Source organism: Pterocles gutturalis, unplaced genomic scaffold (assembly GCF_000699245.1).
Source record: "Pterocles gutturalis isolate BGI_N339 unplaced genomic scaffold, ASM69924v1 scaffold34355, whole genome shotgun sequence".
NCBI lineage: Eukaryota > Metazoa > Chordata > Aves > Pterocliformes > Pteroclidae > Pterocles > Pterocles gutturalis.
In genome coordinates, this window is record NW_010147033.1 from 1 (window position 1) to 21,018 (window position 21,018).

The 21,018-nt window shown below is 43.8% G+C and overlaps 2 protein-coding genes across 2 annotated transcripts; both read left to right on the plus strand.

Annotated features, from left to right (window-relative positions):
• Window positions 1–759: 759 nt before the first annotated feature.
• Window positions 760–11,186, plus strand: DEPDC1 (DEP domain containing 1; the record flags this gene model as incomplete). Its single annotated transcript, XM_010085929.1, has 10 exons — window positions 760–1,026; window positions 1,702–1,852; window positions 2,870–2,988; window positions 3,423–3,553; window positions 3,875–3,922; window positions 5,178–5,318; window positions 7,286–7,458; window positions 8,416–8,592; window positions 8,841–9,026; window positions 11,046–11,186. Coding segments are annotated over 10 exons (1,534 nt in total), but the record flags the coding sequence as incomplete, so codon positions are not given.
• Window positions 11,187–14,374: 3,188 nt separating this feature from the next.
• RPE65 (retinal pigment epithelium-specific protein 65kDa) lies at window positions 14,375–20,450 on the plus strand. Its single transcript, XM_010085930.1, is given in 15 exon segments — window positions 14,375–14,385; window positions 15,036–15,118; window positions 15,482–15,632; window positions 16,049–16,156; window positions 16,247–16,388; window positions 17,002–17,149; window positions 17,458–17,539; window positions 17,950–18,082; window positions 18,205–18,344; window positions 18,686–18,815; window positions 18,993–19,059; window positions 19,062–19,094; window positions 19,199–19,293; window positions 19,402–19,513; window positions 20,229–20,450. Coding segments are annotated over 15 exon segments (1,587 nt in total). The 3' UTR covers window positions 20,381–20,450.
• Window positions 20,451–21,018: the final 568 nt, after the last annotated feature.

The window sequence follows — 21,018 nt, forward strand, 5'->3', positions numbered from 1 at the left end:
GGGGAGGAAATTCGGCTGCTGCCGGCCGGGTCCCCCCTCAGCCCAGGCCTGTGCCTCACGGGTAAAGCGCGAATGAACCCTTCCGAGCCCCGCCGTGAGGTGAAAGTGTGGGGGCCGGGGGTGGAGGTGGCTCTGCACCCCCTGGCAGCGCTGTCACCCTCTGTGAGGGGCCCCGGGACCCCCCCGGGGGCAGTGCCTCGGTGCTGGAAACTGGGGGATGGCTGAGGGAGTTTGCTCATGATGGGGCGTCGTCTGGCTTTGTGCGGGTAAATGGGAAAGGAAGAAAATGCTTGAAAATGCGAAGCTGGTGTTTGTGTTTGATCTCGTGTCTGTGGTCTGACAGGAAACTGAGTTGATGGGAACGCTGGGCATGTGCAGAGCCGGGCAATGAAACTCCTTATGGGTGGGAAACTGTATTTTCAGTTATAGAAGAATGAGATAAAAACCTAAATTAAATGTTTATGTATTTTTTCAATCTGAACTTTAATGTTTTTCTAATTACGTACAGCAACCTCGTCCAGCGGGAGGTGTCCCTGCCCATGGCGGGGGGTGGAACTCGATGGGCTTTAAGGTCCCTTCCAACACAAACCTGTCTATGTTTCTATATTAATACTACATTATTCAGTATAACTATCAATATTTGTTAGTATTAATGTTGTGATTTCATTTATAAGCTTATTGGTATAACACTGTTTTAGTTGATACCTAGAATGATCAATTGCAGGCTTTAATCTTCTTTGCTGTTTTGTTTCCTGTGCAGTGGAATGAAATTACAAAATATTTCCGAGCAGGCATGCCGTTAAGGAAACACAGGCAACATTTCAAAAGACATGGGAGCTGTTTTACTGCGTCCGAAGCTGTCGACTGGCTCCATGAAGTGTTGAGGAGTAATAGTAACTTTGGTCCCGAAGTTACTAGGCAGCAGACTATTCAGCTATTAAGAAAGTTTCTCAAGAATCATGTAATTGAAGATGTAAAAGGGAGATGGGGGTCTGAAAATTTAGAAGACAATGGTGCGCTATACAGGTACTGAAATGAAGAGCAGTTAACAGAGCTCTTCAGGTTGAGAAGTTTATTTAAAAATCTTAATGCTCAGATTCTCAAAACTCTTGCTTTGGGTTGAGCAGTTGGGCCAAAAATCAATTATTATCACTGTTTACTCAACTCTGACTTGCAGTATAGACCATACATCCTGTCTGCTGAGGGCTGTTCCCATGCTTTTGACCAGCCAAGTTTTTCACTGGCATGCATGCTACACCCGGGAGCTTTGGAGGGGAGCCAAGGAGAATTGATTGTAGTAACTGCATGCAGTGCTACCAGTCCTGTGTTTACTTCTCGTGTACGTTCTACAGAAAGTCTTAAGTGGGGAAACAGAGCCTATCCTAAGTTCTAAAATTAATGGTATTAATGGCCCTCTCTTCTCAAATTCTGCTCTCATTGCTGAAAAATACTTGGTCCTAAATATCTAGTATCTTCAGCTTGGCTTTGGAATCAAGAGAAGTAGCCCAAAGCTAACTTATAGTATGGTAAGGTTAAAGAAAAGTGTTCCAAAGAGAAAATTTCAGCATTTTTCTTCTTGTTTTCCTGAATCTTTTCATAATCTTTTGGAATCAACTGATAGGGTATGGGTTTGGTTAAGTGGCTTCTTATTTTTTTTAAATCTATTCTAAATGTATTTAACATGTCTCCTATTGATTACAGATTTCCTTCAACATCTCCAGTTAAACCTCTACCAAGCTCATGTCCACCAAAAGAGAACCTGGAAAACTTCTCTAGAGACAAAGAGAGGCTTTTTAAACTGCCATATTTATCCAGGAGAACTTTCAGAAAACATGAGTCACTACAGTCTCTGGTAAAAACTTATATTTCTTACATAACTACAGTTGCCATGTATTTTCTTTATCGTTTAAAAAAAATAAGAAGTACAAGCAGTCATCTTTTAGTGACACTGTTCTATTCTGTCGTCTTCCCTTGTAGCTTAAGAAATCAATTGGTGGGTTCTTCTAAACAGTGAAATAGAACATTTATATAGGTAAAAGAGAAAGATACAGCTGTGTTTTATAATGATGTGTCTTGGTGATGTATGCTGTTTCTCTTCTTGCATGTACAAAAAGATTTTATTAAATAACCTGTAAATATTCAAGCAAAATACGTACATGTAAAATCATAGCTGTAACTGTAATGTGGTGCTTTTTAAATGCTGGCAGCAAGTGAAAGGGGTTATGCATTTGACAGAGAAATTAAGTGTGCTCTTAAACCTGTATGAAGCTTTTTCTTCTGAACTTATTGGCAACAGTTTGTTGGGAAGAGTTTTCTTGGGGATTCTCGTGTTTGTTTTGTCTCCTTCAGTGCAGAATTATCCCTGCTACAGTATTTTACAGTATTGGGAGGGCTGGAAGGTGGCTAGAAATTATCTGGAGATATGTCCTTGTTGAAACTTAATATATTTTTTTGTTTAGGACAAATAAAATACACAAATTATTTAAATGTTTTGCTTACTTTTTGAAAAAGATGGAATGCGAGCGTTTGGCCCTTTATTCTTTTGAGATTTGTGTGCGCACACGTACTTTCTGGATTTAGATTGTGATCCTAAAGGACAATACTTCATCTACTAATACATTTGGATTTTATGCATTTCTGTCTTTTAAACTGCTGACTTCTGAGTTGATTAGGTCTTTTTCGTAGTGTCCTTTTTTCGCTTTTTAGTTGGGTATGCTTATATTTCAGTACTGAGACTGGTAAGGTTATTCCCTGGATCACTTTTTGGAATTTGATGTTCTGTAGAATGCCCTATACTTTTGAGAACAACTTTTATTTGAATTATCTTAAGAGGCTTGTTTATCTTACAGTATAAACCACTCATTTTCAGGAAAATATAGAAAAACCAAAACCAAATATAATAGAGGAAAACAAGGAAGACACACTGCATAAGAAGGAAATAAGCCAGGAATATGTGCAAGAAACATGGAGAAATATCATTCTAATACAGTAAGTAATCCATTGTGAAAAGTACCTTCTTGTTTATGTGCTTTGGATATGTAGTGGCCCAGTCAAGCTTTTGGCTTGCAAATTCCTTTGAAATTTTTTAAATTGTGTTTTAAGTTGAATATTTTTACCAGCTATTGTTTTTATATGCTTTCTAATGTACTTATTAGCATTGGATTGTTGCACTTAAGAAATTTATTGAAATTTATTGTTGCTGCTGTTGAAGTGTATTTTAAGTACCATAGATGCTCTTTCTACTGTTTTTTGGTGTTTTGTCCCAGGAAAAAGCATGTCCTCAAATTGTCCTTCTGGAAGTGAGAATTTATTAAACAGCAAACTTAGGTTATCAAGTAACTGGTAATAGACAGGGACAGAATTTATTTTCATTCCTTACTGGCAAACCTTTTAGACAACATCTGCTCTTTTCCACCCCACAGTTTGCAAACCATTTTAGGCCTCCCATCTCTGGACGAAGTTTTGCAGCCAACACAGATAGTTCCTGAGTATGTCATATACAATATGACTAACACCACCAGACATGGTGTTGTTGTTTTGCAGAACAAATCAGGTCAGATTATTTTCTTTTCTCCTGGTTTTGCTTCAAGTTTCTGTATGGTATAATTACAAGAAATAATAAATAATTATTAATATGTTTCATAGTCTTTCACACTCTTCCCAACCTAGACTACAGCTCAGTGTATTTGTCTAGAAGGTTTTGTAGGTGTATTACATTCATTTTTAAATTACACGTGTAGCAATATTTAAAATTAGTTTTAAATTTGGTCTTTTATATTTGAGGTATTATTTAATACACGTGTTCCATTATTTGTGTTAGTTATTAAGTGTTTGGGTTTTATATATAAATAATGTACTTGTTTGTTTCTTTTAGAAGACCTCCCTCACTGGGTGTTGTCAGCTATGAAATGCCTCGCGTACTGTAAGTCATGGAGTAGCTTTTAAGCTCCAGAAACCTATTTTGAGAGGTCAAAGTGAAATACACTTGCATGTCAATATCAATTGTAATGTTTCATTTTGGAAATGTAAATAGTGTAAGTGTCTTGATATGTTGAGAGGCAATGAAAGCAATCCCTATCAAATTGTTGGACAGAAACGTAACCTAAAAGAGTTAACACACGTTAAAGATGTTGCATTTCAGGTAATCTACGTATCAATCCTTTAGCAGGCTACCTAGTTATCCTGTTTCCAGGCTGCATTGTTTGATTCTGCATACGGATTTCTGGCAAGGTGATTAATCCATGAGATATACGGGAGAATTAATTAAACTCTGTAAGCTTTCAGTAGAAGCATGCTGTCCGAGGCCATGAAAAAGTTAAGGACTGTTTTTTTAAAAAATAACTCCTTTAAAAACGAGTCAGGTAGGGAGAAAACTGGAGTGGCTGGGAAAAACCTGTGTGTGGTTTCTGGTAATGCAGTTTTTCAGGAGTAAAGGAACTTTCCTTTTTCTATTTACTGGCTTTGAACTGGACTAAAACAGTTCCTGCACTTCATATTAAGCTGGGGAGGCCAATAAACAGAAAACCAGTTAGGTTTTTTGTCTAAGAAGAAATCAAAACTTTTCAAGTTACCTCCTTGTCTGCTTCCCCACCTCTTTTGTCAAACTGGCTTTAAAAAAAACCCAAAAAACAAAACCTTATGCTTAAAACCCTGCAAGACACCTTTTGTATTTACAGTTCAGCTGTGGAGAATGACGACCTCTTACAAATCTGTGGAGTAGATGAGAGAAATTTTTACAGGCTGATATTTTAGCTGTTATTTTGTGACAGAACTGAACTTTTGTTGTCTGCAGACCAAGAGTCAGCCTGAGCTCACCCCTTGTTTTGGTATTAATGTATGAAATACCAAGCAGCAAAACTGAAATTGGTTACAGTGCTTCTGTTTTGTTTTCTTTGTGTATTTGCTTAATGTATAATTTAGAAAGGCATGATGTTAAATATTAAACTTCAGAAAAGAAGAATCAGTTACCTACAGCTGCATAGACTGTTCTATACTGCTCTTGCTTACAGGCGGTACAGTGCTAAACTAACCAAGATATTTATGTTGCTGACATGATGCTTTTCTTGTGAAACAGTCATTCCTACAAGAACAAACTTATGTTGTTTTTTAATTTATTTTAATAATGGAAATGTGAGTGTAAATACTTTTGTAAATTTTCTTTCTTCACCTCCTTTTAGGGCCTAGAAATAATGACATGAGCCAACCAACTTATAGTGGGTTTGAACGGGATGTATTCAGAACAGTTGCTGATTACTTTCTCAGTCTCCCTGAACCATTACTTACTTTTGAGTACTATGAACTTTTTGTTAATATTTTAGGTATGTATGAATTTAGAAATAATCAGTGCAAGCTATAAGTTTATGTCAACTGGGGAACAAATCTGTAATTCAAAGCAGACCCTGACCCCCTAATCTGTATGGCAGCTTGAACCTGAGGAAGATGATCAATGCTATCATTTTGTATGACAATATTAATTGAAATGCAGTTCTGTCTCATAATATCCTATATAAATTGCTGTCTGATATAACATTCTGAATATGCAGTAACCATAATTTAAAAATACGTGCTCATTGCTGTCTGTTCCTCCCTATTGCTGTTTTGTTAACTTTCTTTGTTGCATGTTGGTTGCAATTATCTTGTTAGGTTGCTTTTGGACTGAGCTAAATTTTTCTTAATTTTACTAACTGAGTCAGCTATAAATTAATGTCTTATTTCTTTTCTCCTCTGTTCACTTAGCAACTTTATTTCTTTCTGAACTTGTTCACTTTCATACCACTTGCATCTTAATTTATATTTCATTTTCTGATAGTTATGTGTGGCTACATCACAATTCCAGATATATGCAGTGGAAAACATTCTGTTCAAGACGAGAAATGTGACCCACAACCTTCAAAACTTCACTTGAACTCTTTCAAGTCAACTGAATGTCTTCTTCTAAGCCTCCTTCGCAAAGAGCCCCATAAAAAACCAAAAGAATATGAAGTTTCCAGGATGTCTTCTTCAGAAGAGCTAACTGTTCAAAAACAATGTGCAAAGAAATTGCAGCAATATGAACTGACTTGTAAACCAGGCAGTGCTGATAATCTGCTAGGAGGAAGTTGTCAAAATCTTTCAGGTTTCAGGAAGGAACAAGATCCACCTCTAAAATTTAGGACAAGGTGTTACTCTTTGGAAAGGATTGGAGATACTACTTCAAGTGTACGTAATGAAGGAGAATCTGGTTCCCTCAGGCAAAGGGATGTGAACACCATCGCGGGCACAAGAAAAGGAAAGCAATCCCTACTGTGTGAGCATAAAGCTAATTCTGTTTTGGAGCTTGGTTTTGATGACACGTGTCAAAAACAAACCCATGGTATCAAGAGAGTGTCTGCCCCAACTCTGCAGGGTAAAGAGCTACTTAATGAAAATCACAGATCGAAGCAAATATGCAGGTCTCTGAGTTTACTTGGCAAGAGGAACTCTAAAAGTTGTGCTAGTATGAATGTACCGGTTGCTGAAATCACAGTAAAGCCAAGCTCTCAACTTTGTGGGCAAGGAAAACCAAATACCTCTGGTGTGGACATCAGGACTGAGGTTTCTGCTGTCACCGTCAGTATGAGACTCTGCAAAAGTACCACAGAACTCTCAGAATGCTCTCTCACTCACTCTTGTGTGTTGACTGGCACGCAAAGTAAGGTGGCTTTCTAAAGCATGTTGTACTGGCTTATTGTGTTGACTAACTAATCCCTGCTTCCTTAATCTTTGGCCCTGTTGCTAGGTTTTTTGATATGCATATAACATGATCTGTGGGTTTAAAAAAGAATAATTCTGGTGGCTCCGTTGCGCTGGCTAAAGGTAGCTTTTCATACCTCTGAACAAATAGTGTGTAGTATCTTTGGAGTCTGAAATTTAATGTGTCAGTAATTTGTGTCTCTGTTCAGGTAAGTAATTCTGACCCAGACGCTGTCTAGGAGTGTGGCAGGGAATTGGCATAGGTCTGTCTGTTGGAGGAGATGTCTTCTTCTGGTGTTTGAAATACATTTTTTGGAACTACTTCTGGGAAGAACATTAGTGTAATTTCTTAATTGTATTATGGTCTTAATTGTACCAGCAGTTTATTATAATGAAGCAAGTTGAAGGTGACCACACAAAAAGGCCATATAACATTATCTGCTCCGCTTCAGATGATTTCTATGAAACATAGATTATTGTTAGTGAAAAAAATGAAATTTCTTTTACTGAGATAGAAATACCCTGCAAGTTGTTTCTAATCTTAATGACAGCTGTCTTTACAATTAACTTGTAGATCTCCTTCAGCCTCATTTAGAAAGAATTGCTGTTGAAGCACTACAGATATGCTGTTTGTTGCTTCCACCACCAAATCGTAGGAAGATTCAGCTCCTGATGCGGATGATCTCTCGGATCAGTGAAAATGTTGATATGCCACGACTGCATGATGCGATGGGAACGCGTTCTCTGGTAAGAGAATCGTATGTGCAGCAGAAGTATCGTTTTAAGAACACCGCTGAAGTAATGCTGAGGGGACTAGCCATATTCCCTACTTGAGGCGCTCATCTCGTTGCAATTAAATAGTGATTCACGGACAGATTTTTTATCTGCAGAATATTTACAAAAATCTGATTTGAAGTAAGGACTTTCTTGTCTCCATCCTAGTATATTTCAAATAGTGGTGTTGCTTTTGTTTACTTTGGGGGAGGAGAAAGGAAATAATTTCTTAAAAGAATGCAAACGCAAATGTTTAGTTTGATTTCTCACCCAACTGCCATTTAACTTAAAGGGCGTTGGCAAAGGATCTGTTGAAAACCTTTCTTGAGCTAAACATTTGTGTATGGGAGGTTATGACAAAAACAGTTCCAAAGAAGTAAATGTTCTCCCTGGGGAGTTTAAAGATGAGCTTCAAAGTCTGAATTTAAGCTTTCACTGGAACAACTGAAGATTTTTGTCAAGCAAGATAGGATAAACCAACAAAGTACCGGCACGTGCTAATTTAAAATAAGCCTACTAAAAGCTGGAAATATGAACGCTGTAAAAATTCTCTTTAAAGCTATTTAAAACTGGATCTTGGTGTGCATTAGATGGTGGTTAGTCTGGCTCTGCAGGTTTTTTATCATCTTGTCTCAAGATGGCTAATTGAAGATATATGCTTGTCTACATGGGAAGACTTATTATTAGCTCTTTAAAATGTGTATTTCTTAATTGGAAGTACTCTTTAATAAAAAAGAACAAGTCTCATAAGAAGTTAACTTTATTTCAGATGAGGAAAAAAGTTACGATGAGTTTTCCTCCTCTCTTGACCAGTGGTGCAGGCAAGAGAGATTGCAGTGAAAGCTGGTGAATTCATTGTGCCACTGTGTAGACTGGGAGGAAGGCAAATCCCTCAACTGCGTGTGCTGATGATCTGCTAAACACTTCCAGATGATCCAGACCTTTTCTCGCTGCGTGCTGTGCTGTGCAGAAGAGGTAGATCTCGATGAGCTCCTTTCTACGCGATTAGTTTCATTTCTCATGGACCATCAACAAGAAATATTCCAAGTGCCAACTTACCTGCAGGTCGCAGTGCGAGATCACATAGAATATGTGAAGATGGCCCAGGTTGGTGGCATAACAGAAGTTTGAATTAATTTGCTAATTGCAGAGTAGTTGTTAGTTCTGAAGGTGGGATGGGAAAGCTGCAAATAAAAATATCTTTTGAATGCAAACTTTTAGCAAACTTATAACATTTTGCAACTTGTGGTGTCACTGTAAGGCAGTATCTTTGGATGTTTGCCAGGTACCTTCTTACCGAAACAGTCCACGAGCATTTGAGTGTATGCAGACCCCCTCTTCAACTTGTCTTGCAGTGCAAGTATCCAGAGGAAGAAATTTGTGCCATATTGCCAACGTATTCGTACTGCAAACAAATAACTCCTCAGGAGTTTGAAGAACAAAAGGTTTCCACCTCTCAAGCTGCAGTGGCAGAGCTCTTGGAGAACATTATCAAAGATAAAAACCTGTCTGTGAAAGACAAAAAGAAAAAGCTAAAACAGGTAGGAAACTTGGTGGGTATTTCATTTCCTTCTGCAAACACCTTTGTGAGGGAAGGCTCTCGGTCACTAGAGCCTGGCACAGGTCAGGAGCAGACTGTACAGAAGGAAGTCCTTGTTTTGTAGAGAGAGCTGTCTAGTGGGGTTTGATTGCGTGCTCGGAGTGGGATTTTAAAGACTGTGTCTGATACAGCAGTTGATGCTGTCTGGCAGCATTCAAACAATGATTTAAAACCAGCATAAAACTCCAAGACACTGCTCTCTGTTAGATGATGTGTGATAGATTTATGCTGTGGCTTCTTGTGGTGCGCTGGTTATATGAGTTTACCTTTAAAATCATATAGACGGGCTTAAAATCAGTAAGTGATAAAAGCAGGGGTGTTTGCTTTAAGAGGTCAAGCTCTATCTGTTCACAGTGCTGAAACATTCTTTTCTGTGGATTTAGCTTTGTGTTTCATAATGTATATATTGCTCAAGATTGTCTGGCACTTCCATGGCCTACTAACATATTGCCCAATACTAGAGATAAAATACAGCAATTCGGGCAGGATTTAATACTGGAGGGGTTTTTTATTTTTCTGAAAACCTTTGGCAAGTGTTTCTACCCGATTTAATAGTATTGTACTTGTCCTAGAATCTCCTAAGCGAGTCTTGTGACTCAAATTTGGAAAAGCAGCTTTTCAGAGCCAGCACATTTCTTTCTCTTTGGAACCCCTCCCCCAGCTTCTGCAACACTGACTTTCATATGAGTCGTGAAAACTCTCTGATCCTGTAAAAGTGAAGGCTGGACTTGGGTTTGAGTTCATTAAAACTTCCTGCTTGTAAAGAAGAGTAGTTAATTGCAGTGAACCAAACCTTGGAGTAAGCAAGCAGTAAGAACTGACACACAGGAGTGCTTCAAGCAGGTGAAGTGAGGAAGAAGGAAATAAACTAAAATCCTCTAATAATAAAACTTGAGGCACATACTTACATTTTTGTTGAGCAGAAGCAACAAGAAGTGTGATTCCAGAAGCAGCTTGTAGTGTACGGGCCACATGTTAGCAAAGTTTATTTTTAAAATTCACAAAGCTATATCGTTAACGTCTTGCCATTTGTGCAGGGCTAGCTGGTGGTGTGATAAATCACAACCTTTTGGACCAAGTATTCAGTTTTGATACTTTGAACTGGGAAAAGCAAAAAAAATGGCACTTTCCAGGGGATTAGGTCCAGCTTGTTTCCACACCAAAAGTTACAAATGGTGTCGCTTTCCACGGGCTGAATCAACCAGCAGAAAGCTTTGGCTGGTGCGTAGGTGCATGTACCATTATTCCTTCATGGCGCCTCACATGGGAAACGGGCAAAATGTCTAAACCACCTCTCTGAAGCCAGAGATTTTTGTTTTGCTGTATATCTGCAGGTATTGAAAAATAACTCCCTGGGTTAAGTAGTAAGCTTTCCTGAGAGAATACCATTAAAATTTGCTAAATTGTAATTTCTGATTAGGTACAACATTCATTGTGATTCTTTAAAGACAGTTTCCAAGCACAGACAGAACAGATCCCAGCGCTGGCTGGACAGCGTGGCTGCACGTGGGTGACCACCGTGCCTTGCGTGGAGCGGAGAGAGCTGCTCGTGCTGCTCAAACCGTGAGCAGAGTTACTGTCACCCACCTGATGAACAACAGGGTGAGGACTGCAAAGGGAGAGCCAGGCAGGTAGAACAGTAGCTCAGAGTGCTATTCTGGTCACAACAGCTAAAAATCCTTGGGAAACACATGGGATGAGAAGCTCGCCTCACTTCAGCAGAAGATGAAGTGCCTGACAGAATTTCTGGTTGACTCGTTGGTTAGCCGTTGTGAACTCACGAGCACAGAGGGCTGCAGCTGCGGGCAAGTGTCACAGTGGAGTTACCTTCCATGCTGACAGTCTTGCTCCTCCTGCTGACACGCATCCTCACAAAGCGATTCATGCTCAAGTCTGGCACAGCTGGAGTTTTTGGTGGAGTCTGATATTTTATTTCATTTTTTGCTTTTGTGTTTCCTAGTTTCAGAAGGAATACCCTCTGATCTACCAGAACAGATTCCCAACTACAGAGAATGAAGCGATGCTGTTGGAGAACAAACCTACCATCAAACAACCGATGCTGAGCCTAAGAAAACCAAGATTTCGTAGCCTAAGATATTAATTTTGCCACACTTCAGCTGCTTTTTTATTTGGTGGATATATGTATGAGTGATCTGCCACAGGGCGCTTGCTACAGAAATTTGCTGGTGGCTGTGTTTGTAGAAGGAAGAAATGTTTACATGGACACTGTGTTGAAAGGTGCAAAAAAACTTTTTTTTTTGTGCAGATAACTTGAATGACTGCTAAGAGAGAGAGAAATATTTATCTGTTTACAAATTATTACAATATATTGTGCTCAGTAAAATAAATGTGAAAATAAGCATGAAGCTCTTAGTAACCAAAAATTTACATATGGTTTACATATGGAAACTAATGATATGCATATCGTTATAACATTTAATATGTCTGTTTGGGAATTTGCACCATTTATTATAGTTTGTGTAGGTTTCTGAATGTCTGTATGTTGTGAATAAGTGCCGCCTTTGTATCCTCAAAATATTTGTCTTTAAGCAATACAATGTTCTTTGAGTTCGGGACTAATTTAAAAGTTGGTTGTGTTGTTTCCAAGGGAGACAGAAATTCACCATAAATAAATACGAGTCCATAGCGTACTTCTGTTCATCTCATCTGTAAAATTCACATAAATGTCTGTATATTTATTTATAATAAAACTCTTAGATATATTTCTGACATTTTAATGGCAAACTCATTTTGGATCTATTGGTGTACTTCTCAAAATAATAGAAGTGATGGATGGTATGTGAATTGATAACAAACAGGCTCAGAATAGACTAAATGTCCCTGGTTTTTTTTTCCCAGAGTTAGGGGCTTGCTTATTCATTGTGCTGAGGCTCCTCACAAGAATATAACTCTGCATGAGTATTTCTGTGAGAGAACAATTCCAAGTAAGTGTTTTCATAAAGGAGATTCCAGCTGAATGTTTATACAGATGTGCTTCAGGCCAAAAACTAAAAAGTCACAAGTGGTGACTGATGTTCGTGTTCAGTACTGAGCTTGGAGAGAAATGGGTGTTTCTCCCCCATGTTTGTATCCATCAAAAAGAAATCCTGAACTCCTTTTGTTCTCCCAAACAGACACTGACAGTGTGTAGGAGTAAAGCCTTGGGCAGGCAAGGGCATTTTAAATAAGAGTTAATGGAAAAAAAAAAAAAAAAATCACTGTCCTCTTTGCAAGGTAAAAAATAGCGCAGTACAGCAAAAAGATGGATGAGCCTTTAGGGGTGCAGTGAGCCATTGGTTATATGAAGTGTTGTCGTTTTGGAAAGATGTGATTTGTAGCTGTAGAGACCTATGGATAGTGCTGCTTGTAATGTGGGAACAGGAGCTTTCCACACTGGAATAATCTCAAGTTCTGTGTATGGTGAGGCTTTTCCAGAAGGTGTCCTGCCAGCAGGAGCACTGATGGAGCTGCCTCAGGCTGAGCACGGCTCTGATCACATCTTAGTGCTGAACTGTCTGCAACCATGAGGCTGCGCTTCAGTTCCTCAGGTTCTCTCCAACCCGGATAAAGAAGGTGAAACCGCCTCTCCATCCTGCGGCTGGCAGGCGGTTGTGTGAGTACATACAATTCTGTACATACCGTTGTGTATACACCACATCAGTCCTGTGTCGGTTTCACAGGGGTCGGGGCTGGTGCAGAGATTTACCTTCTGAGGACGGGGCTATAGCTGGCTCAAAACCTGCTTTGCAACGTGTCATTTTGCTCTTTGCTTTAAGAGAAGGCTTTGTAAACGGGGAACCGAGATGAGCCCAGGTTTAACCTGTCCTAGTAACACTTTAATGTCCTGTGGATAACTTCACGCTGGCGTAGGAGGGGACAGAGGTTCCTCCTCTGTAACGCCTGTAGTCGACTGCTTTGAAAAACCCCGCACCTGCCTAAACTTGCTGCTTCTTATTGTCAACCTGTTAAGTGTTGCATAAATGCTTTATTTATTTATTTATGTGTTCTAGTTAAGCAACTTATTAGGTGAGAAGCTCACATTTCTTAGGATTTAGCTTTCAAAGGGCTGCCTTCATTATTCAGAGTTCTTGATCCATGTTATTTAATGTTCCCTTCTACGGTTTTGACAGAACTTAACAAAAAAATGTGAATAAATAGGAAAATTGACTAGCTATGGGACAGTTAGATATTCCAAATGAACGTTGATACAAATTTCTATTTAACCTAAAACTTTCTTTGAGCTACCGTTTTCTCTCGAGTGAATTTTTTTACTGGGGGGAAAAAAAAATTACCTGTTCCCTGAAGTATTTTTTCGTTATGAAAATTGCCACTGTACAGAAGGATCGAGTCCCACCCCCTGCCATGGGCAGGGACACCTCCCACTAGCCCAGGTTGCCCAAAGCCTCATCCAGCCTGGCCTTGAACCCCTCCAGGGATGGGGCATCCACAGCTGCTCTGGGCACCCTGGGCCACTGCCTCACCCCCCGCACAGGAAAACATTTCTTCCCCGAATCTCATCTCAATCTCCCCTCTTTCAGCTTCAACCCGTTCCCCCTTGTCGTGTCCCTGTACCCCCTGATCCAGAGCCCCCCCATCTCTCCTGTAGCCCCCTTTCAGTGCTGGAAGGTCTCCCCGGAGCCTTCTCTTCTCCAGGGACTTGCACCAAGGTGATGAAGCTTGCAAAAAGTCTCCCCTAGAAGCTCCGGGTGGAAGGAAAAGCCGATGGCTGATGCATAGGGGCAGGTAGGAATGATGATATTTGATGCTGACGCCTCATTTCATAGTATCTCTCAGGTCACGTCATTTCCCGGGGAAGCCCTGACCCTTGTCAAGGGATGCTCTGTCACGTGGGATGGAGGGGCTCTGCGGGTAGAAGCACTTTCCCCCTGCCCTGGGTCTGTGCCGGAGCTGGGACCGTCTCCCTATGGCACAGGGTACCGGTGCAGATCCAAGCGGCCGTGGCAAGCGCTCACCATGAGTGCAGCATGCTCTGCTTCACTCCTGGATTTTTTTTTTTTTCCTTTGTAATCACTTCTGCTTGGCAAGAATTTAGGTCTCGGAAAAACATTCAAAGCCCTTTTTTGTGTGAACAGCGAGACAAAACCTCCCAAAGCCCGGGGAGGATTTGGGCGGTGAAAGCCTGCTCTGTTCCCAGGGCGTGCTCATCGGCGGGGGTGGTTTTGGGTGCGGGGGTCCCCTCGCTGGGGCTCAGCACCCCATAAATACCCAGTGCACGGCTCTTGCTGGGTGCTTGGCTGCCAGAGGGTTGGGTCCTTCAAGGAGGAGAAAATGTACAGCCAGTGAGTATTCCTGCGGCAGCAAGGATGACTGTTGTGGTCCGGCGTTGGCTGGGGGTTGGCATGGTCTGGGGAGGATGAGGGTGGGGGGTGTCCATGCTGGTTCATCCCATGCCAAGGGGTGATGCTGGTCTTGGGGCATGGGGTCACCTCTGGGTACCGGAGGACAGTCGGTGTTTGGGAGGGGAGGACAGTGCCCATGTCTGTGTGTCCTCATGGGCTCTGTAGGAGATAAAATTGGAATCTAACAAACAGTTCTCAGCTGTGCACTCAAGTACGCTTTGCTCAAAGGGAAAAAGGAAAAAATGCTTATCCAGGACCTGGGACCTACAAGTTGGATTTTGCTTCATGACAGTTCAGGATGTGCCAAATTTGCCCATTGGGTGAGGGTGTTTGCCTTCACGGGCTGTCCCGTAAGAATCCCTGTTCCTCCATCCTGTGCTCGGGGTCCGGACGGTTCACAGGGGGCTGTAGTAGCTGCTCAGAGCCCTCAGAACCTTTCTCCCCATGAAGGGCTGGTCCTTCTCCCTCCTGACCTCGCAAGTGATTTGCAAGTCGCAGATCAGCCCATCCAGAAACAAACCCCCCTCCCTTGGGGTCCCTTCTAAAGTCCCCCCAAACCCGGGCTAACCCCAGCTCTGCTGCCCTTCCAGAGTCGAGCATCCCGCCGGGGGCTACAAGAAGCTCTACGAGACGGTGGAGGAGCTGTCCTCTCCGATGACCGCCAACGTCACAGGTCAGTGGGGGCTCCCCGGTCTCTTCCTGCCTGGGGTTTGTTCTCAGGAGCTTGGAGACTTTCCAAGGGCTGGAGCATGGGGTCGCGGGTAAAGGACCTACCAGGGCTGGCAGATTTTGGGGTACAGGAAGCGATGGATTGGGTGGAGCATCTTTAGGCACATCAATACAAATGGTTTGGTCTACAGGAGGTGTGTGGGTGAAGAAAAAAGCAGAGTTGAAAGAGCTCAGGCATGTTTAAAAGCCAAGTTTAATAAACATATTAAAAATAGTTTGAAGTTTCAAACTGTTTGTTGCTACAACACAAATGACTTGGTCTGGTTTGCCGTGGGCTAGGCACGTACCAACACTGTCTCTTCCACAGGCAGGATTCCCACCTGGCTGCGCGGAAGCCTCCTGAGATGCGGCCCCGGCTTGTTCGAGGTGGGCGCGGAGCCCTTCTACCACCTCTTCGATGGCCAGGCACTCCTCCACAAGTTCGACTTCAAGGAGGGGCACGTCACCTACCATCGAAGGTACGTGGCAATTTTCCAAGGAAAAGAAAAAAAAAAACTCAAATAATGAGGCATTTGCTGGACTAGAAGCGCTGGGGCAGGCTCTGCTGCCCAGCACGTGGGAGGCACCAGTTATTTCGAGTCCGTGCGGTTATCGGAAGAGCCCTAATGGTGAGGTCACTAAAACCGGCTGAAAATAATTGGCACTTACTCATCGTTAGCAGAAATGCAAAGTTTTGCACAGACGACAAAACATCTGGAAGAGGAGGGGGAGGAAGGTTGGACACAGCTGCAGCTGGTGACAGAATTACGTCGTCTGAAAACTGAAACGTGTTTTCGGCTAAAAGCTCTTAGCTTCCGGGTGTTTGTGCAGAATATTCAGCCGAAGCCCCGTGTTTCCCACCACCTCCAGCCCTTCTCATCCCTGCTCTCCCCAGGTTCGTCAGGAGCGACGCCTATGTGAGAGCCATGACCGAGAAACGGATCGTGATAACGGAATTCGGCACCTACGCCTACCCCGACCCCTGCAAGAACATCTTCTCCAGGTACCTGGGGGCTGCGGGCGTCGCAGCGATGTCCTGCGCTGCTCCCCCTTCCCAGCAGCCCCTGACCGCCTGTCCCTTTTCTCCACTCAGGTTTTTTTCGTACTTCAAAGGCGTGGAGGTCACCGATAACGCCCTTGTGAATGTCTACCCTATCGGCGAAGATTACTATGCCTGTACCGAGACCAACTTTATAACCAGAATTAACCCCGATACTCTAGAGACGCTTAAGCAGGTGAGTCTTTGTGCTGAGCTAAATACGCGGAAGAGTAAAACCAAAATGAAAATGTTTAGAACATCCCCATACAACAAGGCAAGAGTTGATGACACAGAAACAAAGCCATGCAGGTTAATGAGAGCTGGGTCAGAATGAGCTTGTACATGGATGCCCCATCCCTGGAGGGGTTCAAGGCCAGGCTGGATGAGGCTTTGGGCAACCTGGGCTGGTGGGAGGTGTCCCTGCCCATGGCAGGGGGTGGCACTGGGTGGGCTTTAAGGTCCCTTCCAACCCAAACCATCCCGGGATTCTATGAACCTACTGCTGCTGCTCTGGGTGACAGTTAACAGGGAGGTGATAGGTGTCCCTGTCCCCGTGCCTGGGTTGAGGTTTGCAAACCGGAGCTCCGGTGCAGCTTGGCCAACCCTGTAACCCTGTCCACCCACCCAACTGTCTCAAATCGCTTGGCTTTGCTGCTCTTCTCCTTTTCACAAAACAACGGCGATTTGGGCTTAGAGAAGAATCTTCCACATCCAAAGCAAGGTCGTATCGACCTGCGGCGCCTTGCAGAGCTGGTGGCTTCCCATCTCCTGCCAAGAAAGCTCCTGACTTTCTGCATCTCCCTCTCCAGGTGGATCTCTGTAAATACGTGTCTGTCAACGGGGCAACGGCTCATCCCCATGTGGAAAATGACGGGACCGTTTACAACATCGGCAATTGCTTCGGAAAAAACTTTGCGCTCGCCTATAACATCATCCGGATCCCTCCGCTTCAGGCAGGTCAGGCAATCCCACCTCAGAGCCAAATGAGAAAATCTTGTCCCATTAATCATTTTTTTTATTCTTCGAATGAGTTTAATCATCAAGTTACTTTTTTTTATTCATCTTCTTTATGTTTTATTCACTTCTTTAAGTAACACTTTTTAAGTAGTCACTTTTTAAAGTAAGTTATGTTAAAAAAAATTATTTACAGTTTCTAAATCAGGAACTGCCTTTGTGTTAAAGACAAAAAACTTGCTGGGTAGATGCTGCAAATGCAAACAAAGGTGGGTGCAACCCTCCGTAACCCTCCAACTGTCCCGTTCCAGACAAGGAAGACCCCATCAACAAGGCGGAGGTGGTGGTGCAGTTCCCCTGCAGTGACCGGTTCAAGCCCTCCTATGTTCACAGGTAACAGCTTGGGGGGGTTGGCTGAAGAGAGGTGCTCCTCCTGTGTCCCATGGAGCCACCAGCCCCCGCCAAGGGGAACCCCGTTTATTCCTGCAAGCACCCGAGGGTGGGGTGTGCGTGTGCAGCATCGCTGGTGTCTCATCCTCTGCAGAAGTGGGACACGGGGCTTGTTCTTGCACGTAACCACCAACTGAAATTGGGTGATTGACTAAAATCACAGAATCCCAGAGTGGTTTGGGGTGGAAGGGACCTTAAAGCCCATCCAGTCCCACCCCCTGCCATGGGCAGGGACACCTCCCACTAGCCCAGGTTGCCCAAAGCCTCACGATGATCTAAGATGAACTGCTACATGGTTTTTGTCCAATCTGACTCCAATGAGCTTGATGTGCTCCCTGTCTGTTCCCACACAGCTTTGGCCTGACCTCCAACTACATCGTGTTTGTCGAAACGCCGGTGAAAATCAACCTCTTCAAGTTCCTCTCCTCCTGGAGCCTTTGGGGAGCCAACTACATGGACTGCTTCGAGTCCAACGAAACCATGGGGGTAAGCAGTGGGTTGGCCTAAACTGGGCTGTACTGGGCAGCCAGCCCTGAACTGGGAGGTCCATTGTGTTTATTTCACCTTCATTCCTCCGAGCCTCCACCAAGCAGCTGCTTGCTTTCCAGGTCTGGCTTCACGTGGCAGAGAAGAAGAAAGGCAGGCTCCTGAACATCAAATTCCGCACCTCCGCCTTCAACCTCTTCCATCACATCAACACCTACGAGGACAATGGATTCCTCATCGTCGACCTCTGCACCTGGAAGGGGTGAGTCCTGGCAGTGCTGAGCTCGGGGGCAGCTGGGGGTGCAGACAGAGCCCCAGACACACCCGTCCCTGCACTGGCATGTCCCTTCTGCATTGGAATCACTCATGTCACCTGCACCACCTCTCTCCAACCCATGTAAATACCCCCATGTGGTGCCACGTAGGCTGTACGGTCACCAGGTTTTCCTTGAGGGGGAAGCCGTGCACGCACAGCTTGCTTCAGCCAAGGAGCTGGACCAGGACTCGTCTTACTCCATGGAATTTTAGGAAAAAACAGCTTCGTTTGATTCCCTCGCTTGCAAATGACATCTTGGTTTCTGCCTGTGACCCGGCTCTGTGCAGGTTCGAGTTTATTTACAATTACCTCTACTTGGCCAACCTGCGAGCCAACTGGGATGAAGTGAAGCGACAGGCGGAGAAAGCCCCACAGCCCGAGGCGCGCAGATATGTCCTGCCCCTCAACATCAACAAGGTACCGGCGCAGGTCTGAGCACCCTGGAGGGGTTCAAGGACAGGCGGGATGAGGCTTTGAGCAACCTGGGCTAGTGGGAGGTGTCCCTGCCCATGGCAGGGGGTTGGAACTCAGTGGGCTTTAAGGTCCCTTCCAACCCAAACCGTTCCCTGATTCTATGATTTTTCTTTGTCCCAGGCTGACACAGGCAAGAACCTGGTCAAGCTGCCCTACACGACAGCAACGGTGTTACTGGGCAGAGACCAAAGCCAGAAGTTATTTTCTCGGGGCCGCGCCATGGTAAGGTGACAACCCCAAAGCTCAGCCAGAAGCAACACGAGTGCCCGCCGTGCTCTGCCTCCCACCAATCCTCAAGCATATTTATTTTTTTTGTTTTATTGTAGCCTTTGAATTTCCACAGATCAACTACAAGAAGTACAGCGGGAAACCTTACACGTACACATACGGGCTGGGGCTGAACCACTTTGTCCCAGACAGGGTAACTATCAAACCCAGTGAGGCTCATCTTTTCCATGTGCTTTCAGTTTAAGGATAAGAAAGAATATTTCTGAGATGCGTGGGTTTCTTGTTTTTCACCCACCTTTAGCTTTGCAAGCTTAATGTTAAAACAAAGGAGACCTGGGTGTGGCAGGGGCCGGGTTCATACCCATCGGAGCCGATCTTCGTTTCCCATCCGGATGCGCTGGAGGAAGATGATGGTAATGCTGGTTTTATTTTGGTCAATAGCATCATTGCAGCTTTGTGTCTGCAAGGCGGTGCCAGAGGTGGGCATGAGCAGAGGCCCTGGGCAGCTCCGCAATGCAATGTACCTTGTTTCCGAGGAAACACGGGAAAACTAAGACTAAATTAAACCAAAGGAGGAGAAAGACCTTGAGGTTTAGTTGATCTGCTGTCCTCATTTCCCAGCCTTTTCCCATTGGGAACTGGAGTATTTAAAGAACTGCAGGTGGCTTAAACCTCTCTCAAACCAAGTTTTCTGTTCCTATTCCACCCTCCTCGTGCAGGAGCGGAGGGGATTCGGGCTCTTGTCACTCGAGGGCACGTAGCTGTGCTCATGCCAAGCGCTGTGCGTGTTTCTTCGCGCATCCCCAGCCCCGTCCCTATTTTTGAAGGTGAGCGGCAGCCGCCTCAGGGCGTCCACTTATTCCCCAAATTCCTCATCTCTGAACAGGATTATGTGAAGTGGGGAGAAGTCTTGGCTCTGCTCAGTTTCAGAACCAACTCTTACTGGTTTACAGTGAGGGTTTCATATTCCATAGCCAAAATATTTCATATTTCAGAGGAAAATTTCATATTTAATATTATCTGTTCCCAGTTCAGGAAAGCGCTCATACAGGGGCTTAAGTCCCGCTGAAATGAAAAGGTTTTTTTGTTTGGCTAAGCTTTGGGTTGGTTGTTTTTCTTGCCTGCCAGGGGTTGTGCTGAGCATCGTGATCAGCCCGGGCGCGGGGCCGAAGCCCGCCTACCTCCTCATCCTGAGCGCCAAAGACATGAGCGAGGTTGCCAGGGCTGAAGTGGAGGTGAACATCCCTGTGACTTTCCACGGACTCTTCAAAAGAGCGTGACTGCTGCCTGCACCACGTCACCTTAGGATTCTTCCAGCTCCAGAAAGGTGCAGTCGCTGTTTACAAGCACTCAAATGACCTAAATTTCTTCAACATCCCTCTTTATTTGCATGGCTGCTTAATTAAGATTGAGCATTTCAGTTTTGATCAGGATTCTTCAAAATACTTCACCAGGTGTTCTTCAAACACACCCTTTGGCACAACGTCCAGCTGTACAGTGCTAAGAACCACACAGTTAAAAAACACAGGTTTGGGGTGTGGGGGGAGTGTTTTGTTTTTACAAAATTAAAACTTTGCAGCTGCGGCACAGTTAAAGATGCACGAAACAGCCCCATGTAAACTCAGCACCTGTACACGTGCTAACAGGATGTAGAACAGTCTCTCTGCTCTGTTACACACCTTGAGAAGAGGGAAATTTTAACCTATATGGAAGTATTAGGGATGTAAATCCTCTCCTGGTCACTCCTTTAGTACCCTCAGAGCAGGCTGCCTGGAGCCTTTCCATAGCTGCGGTGGCAGTCAGAACCGGCAGGCCCAAGGCTGCGCGGCAGGCAGCGTTCTCTCCTTTACTATGGCGGAAAACCACACCTGCTAGCTTCTGGTTTTTCTCTTTCCCATTTCTTTTGCAGTTTCTTGAG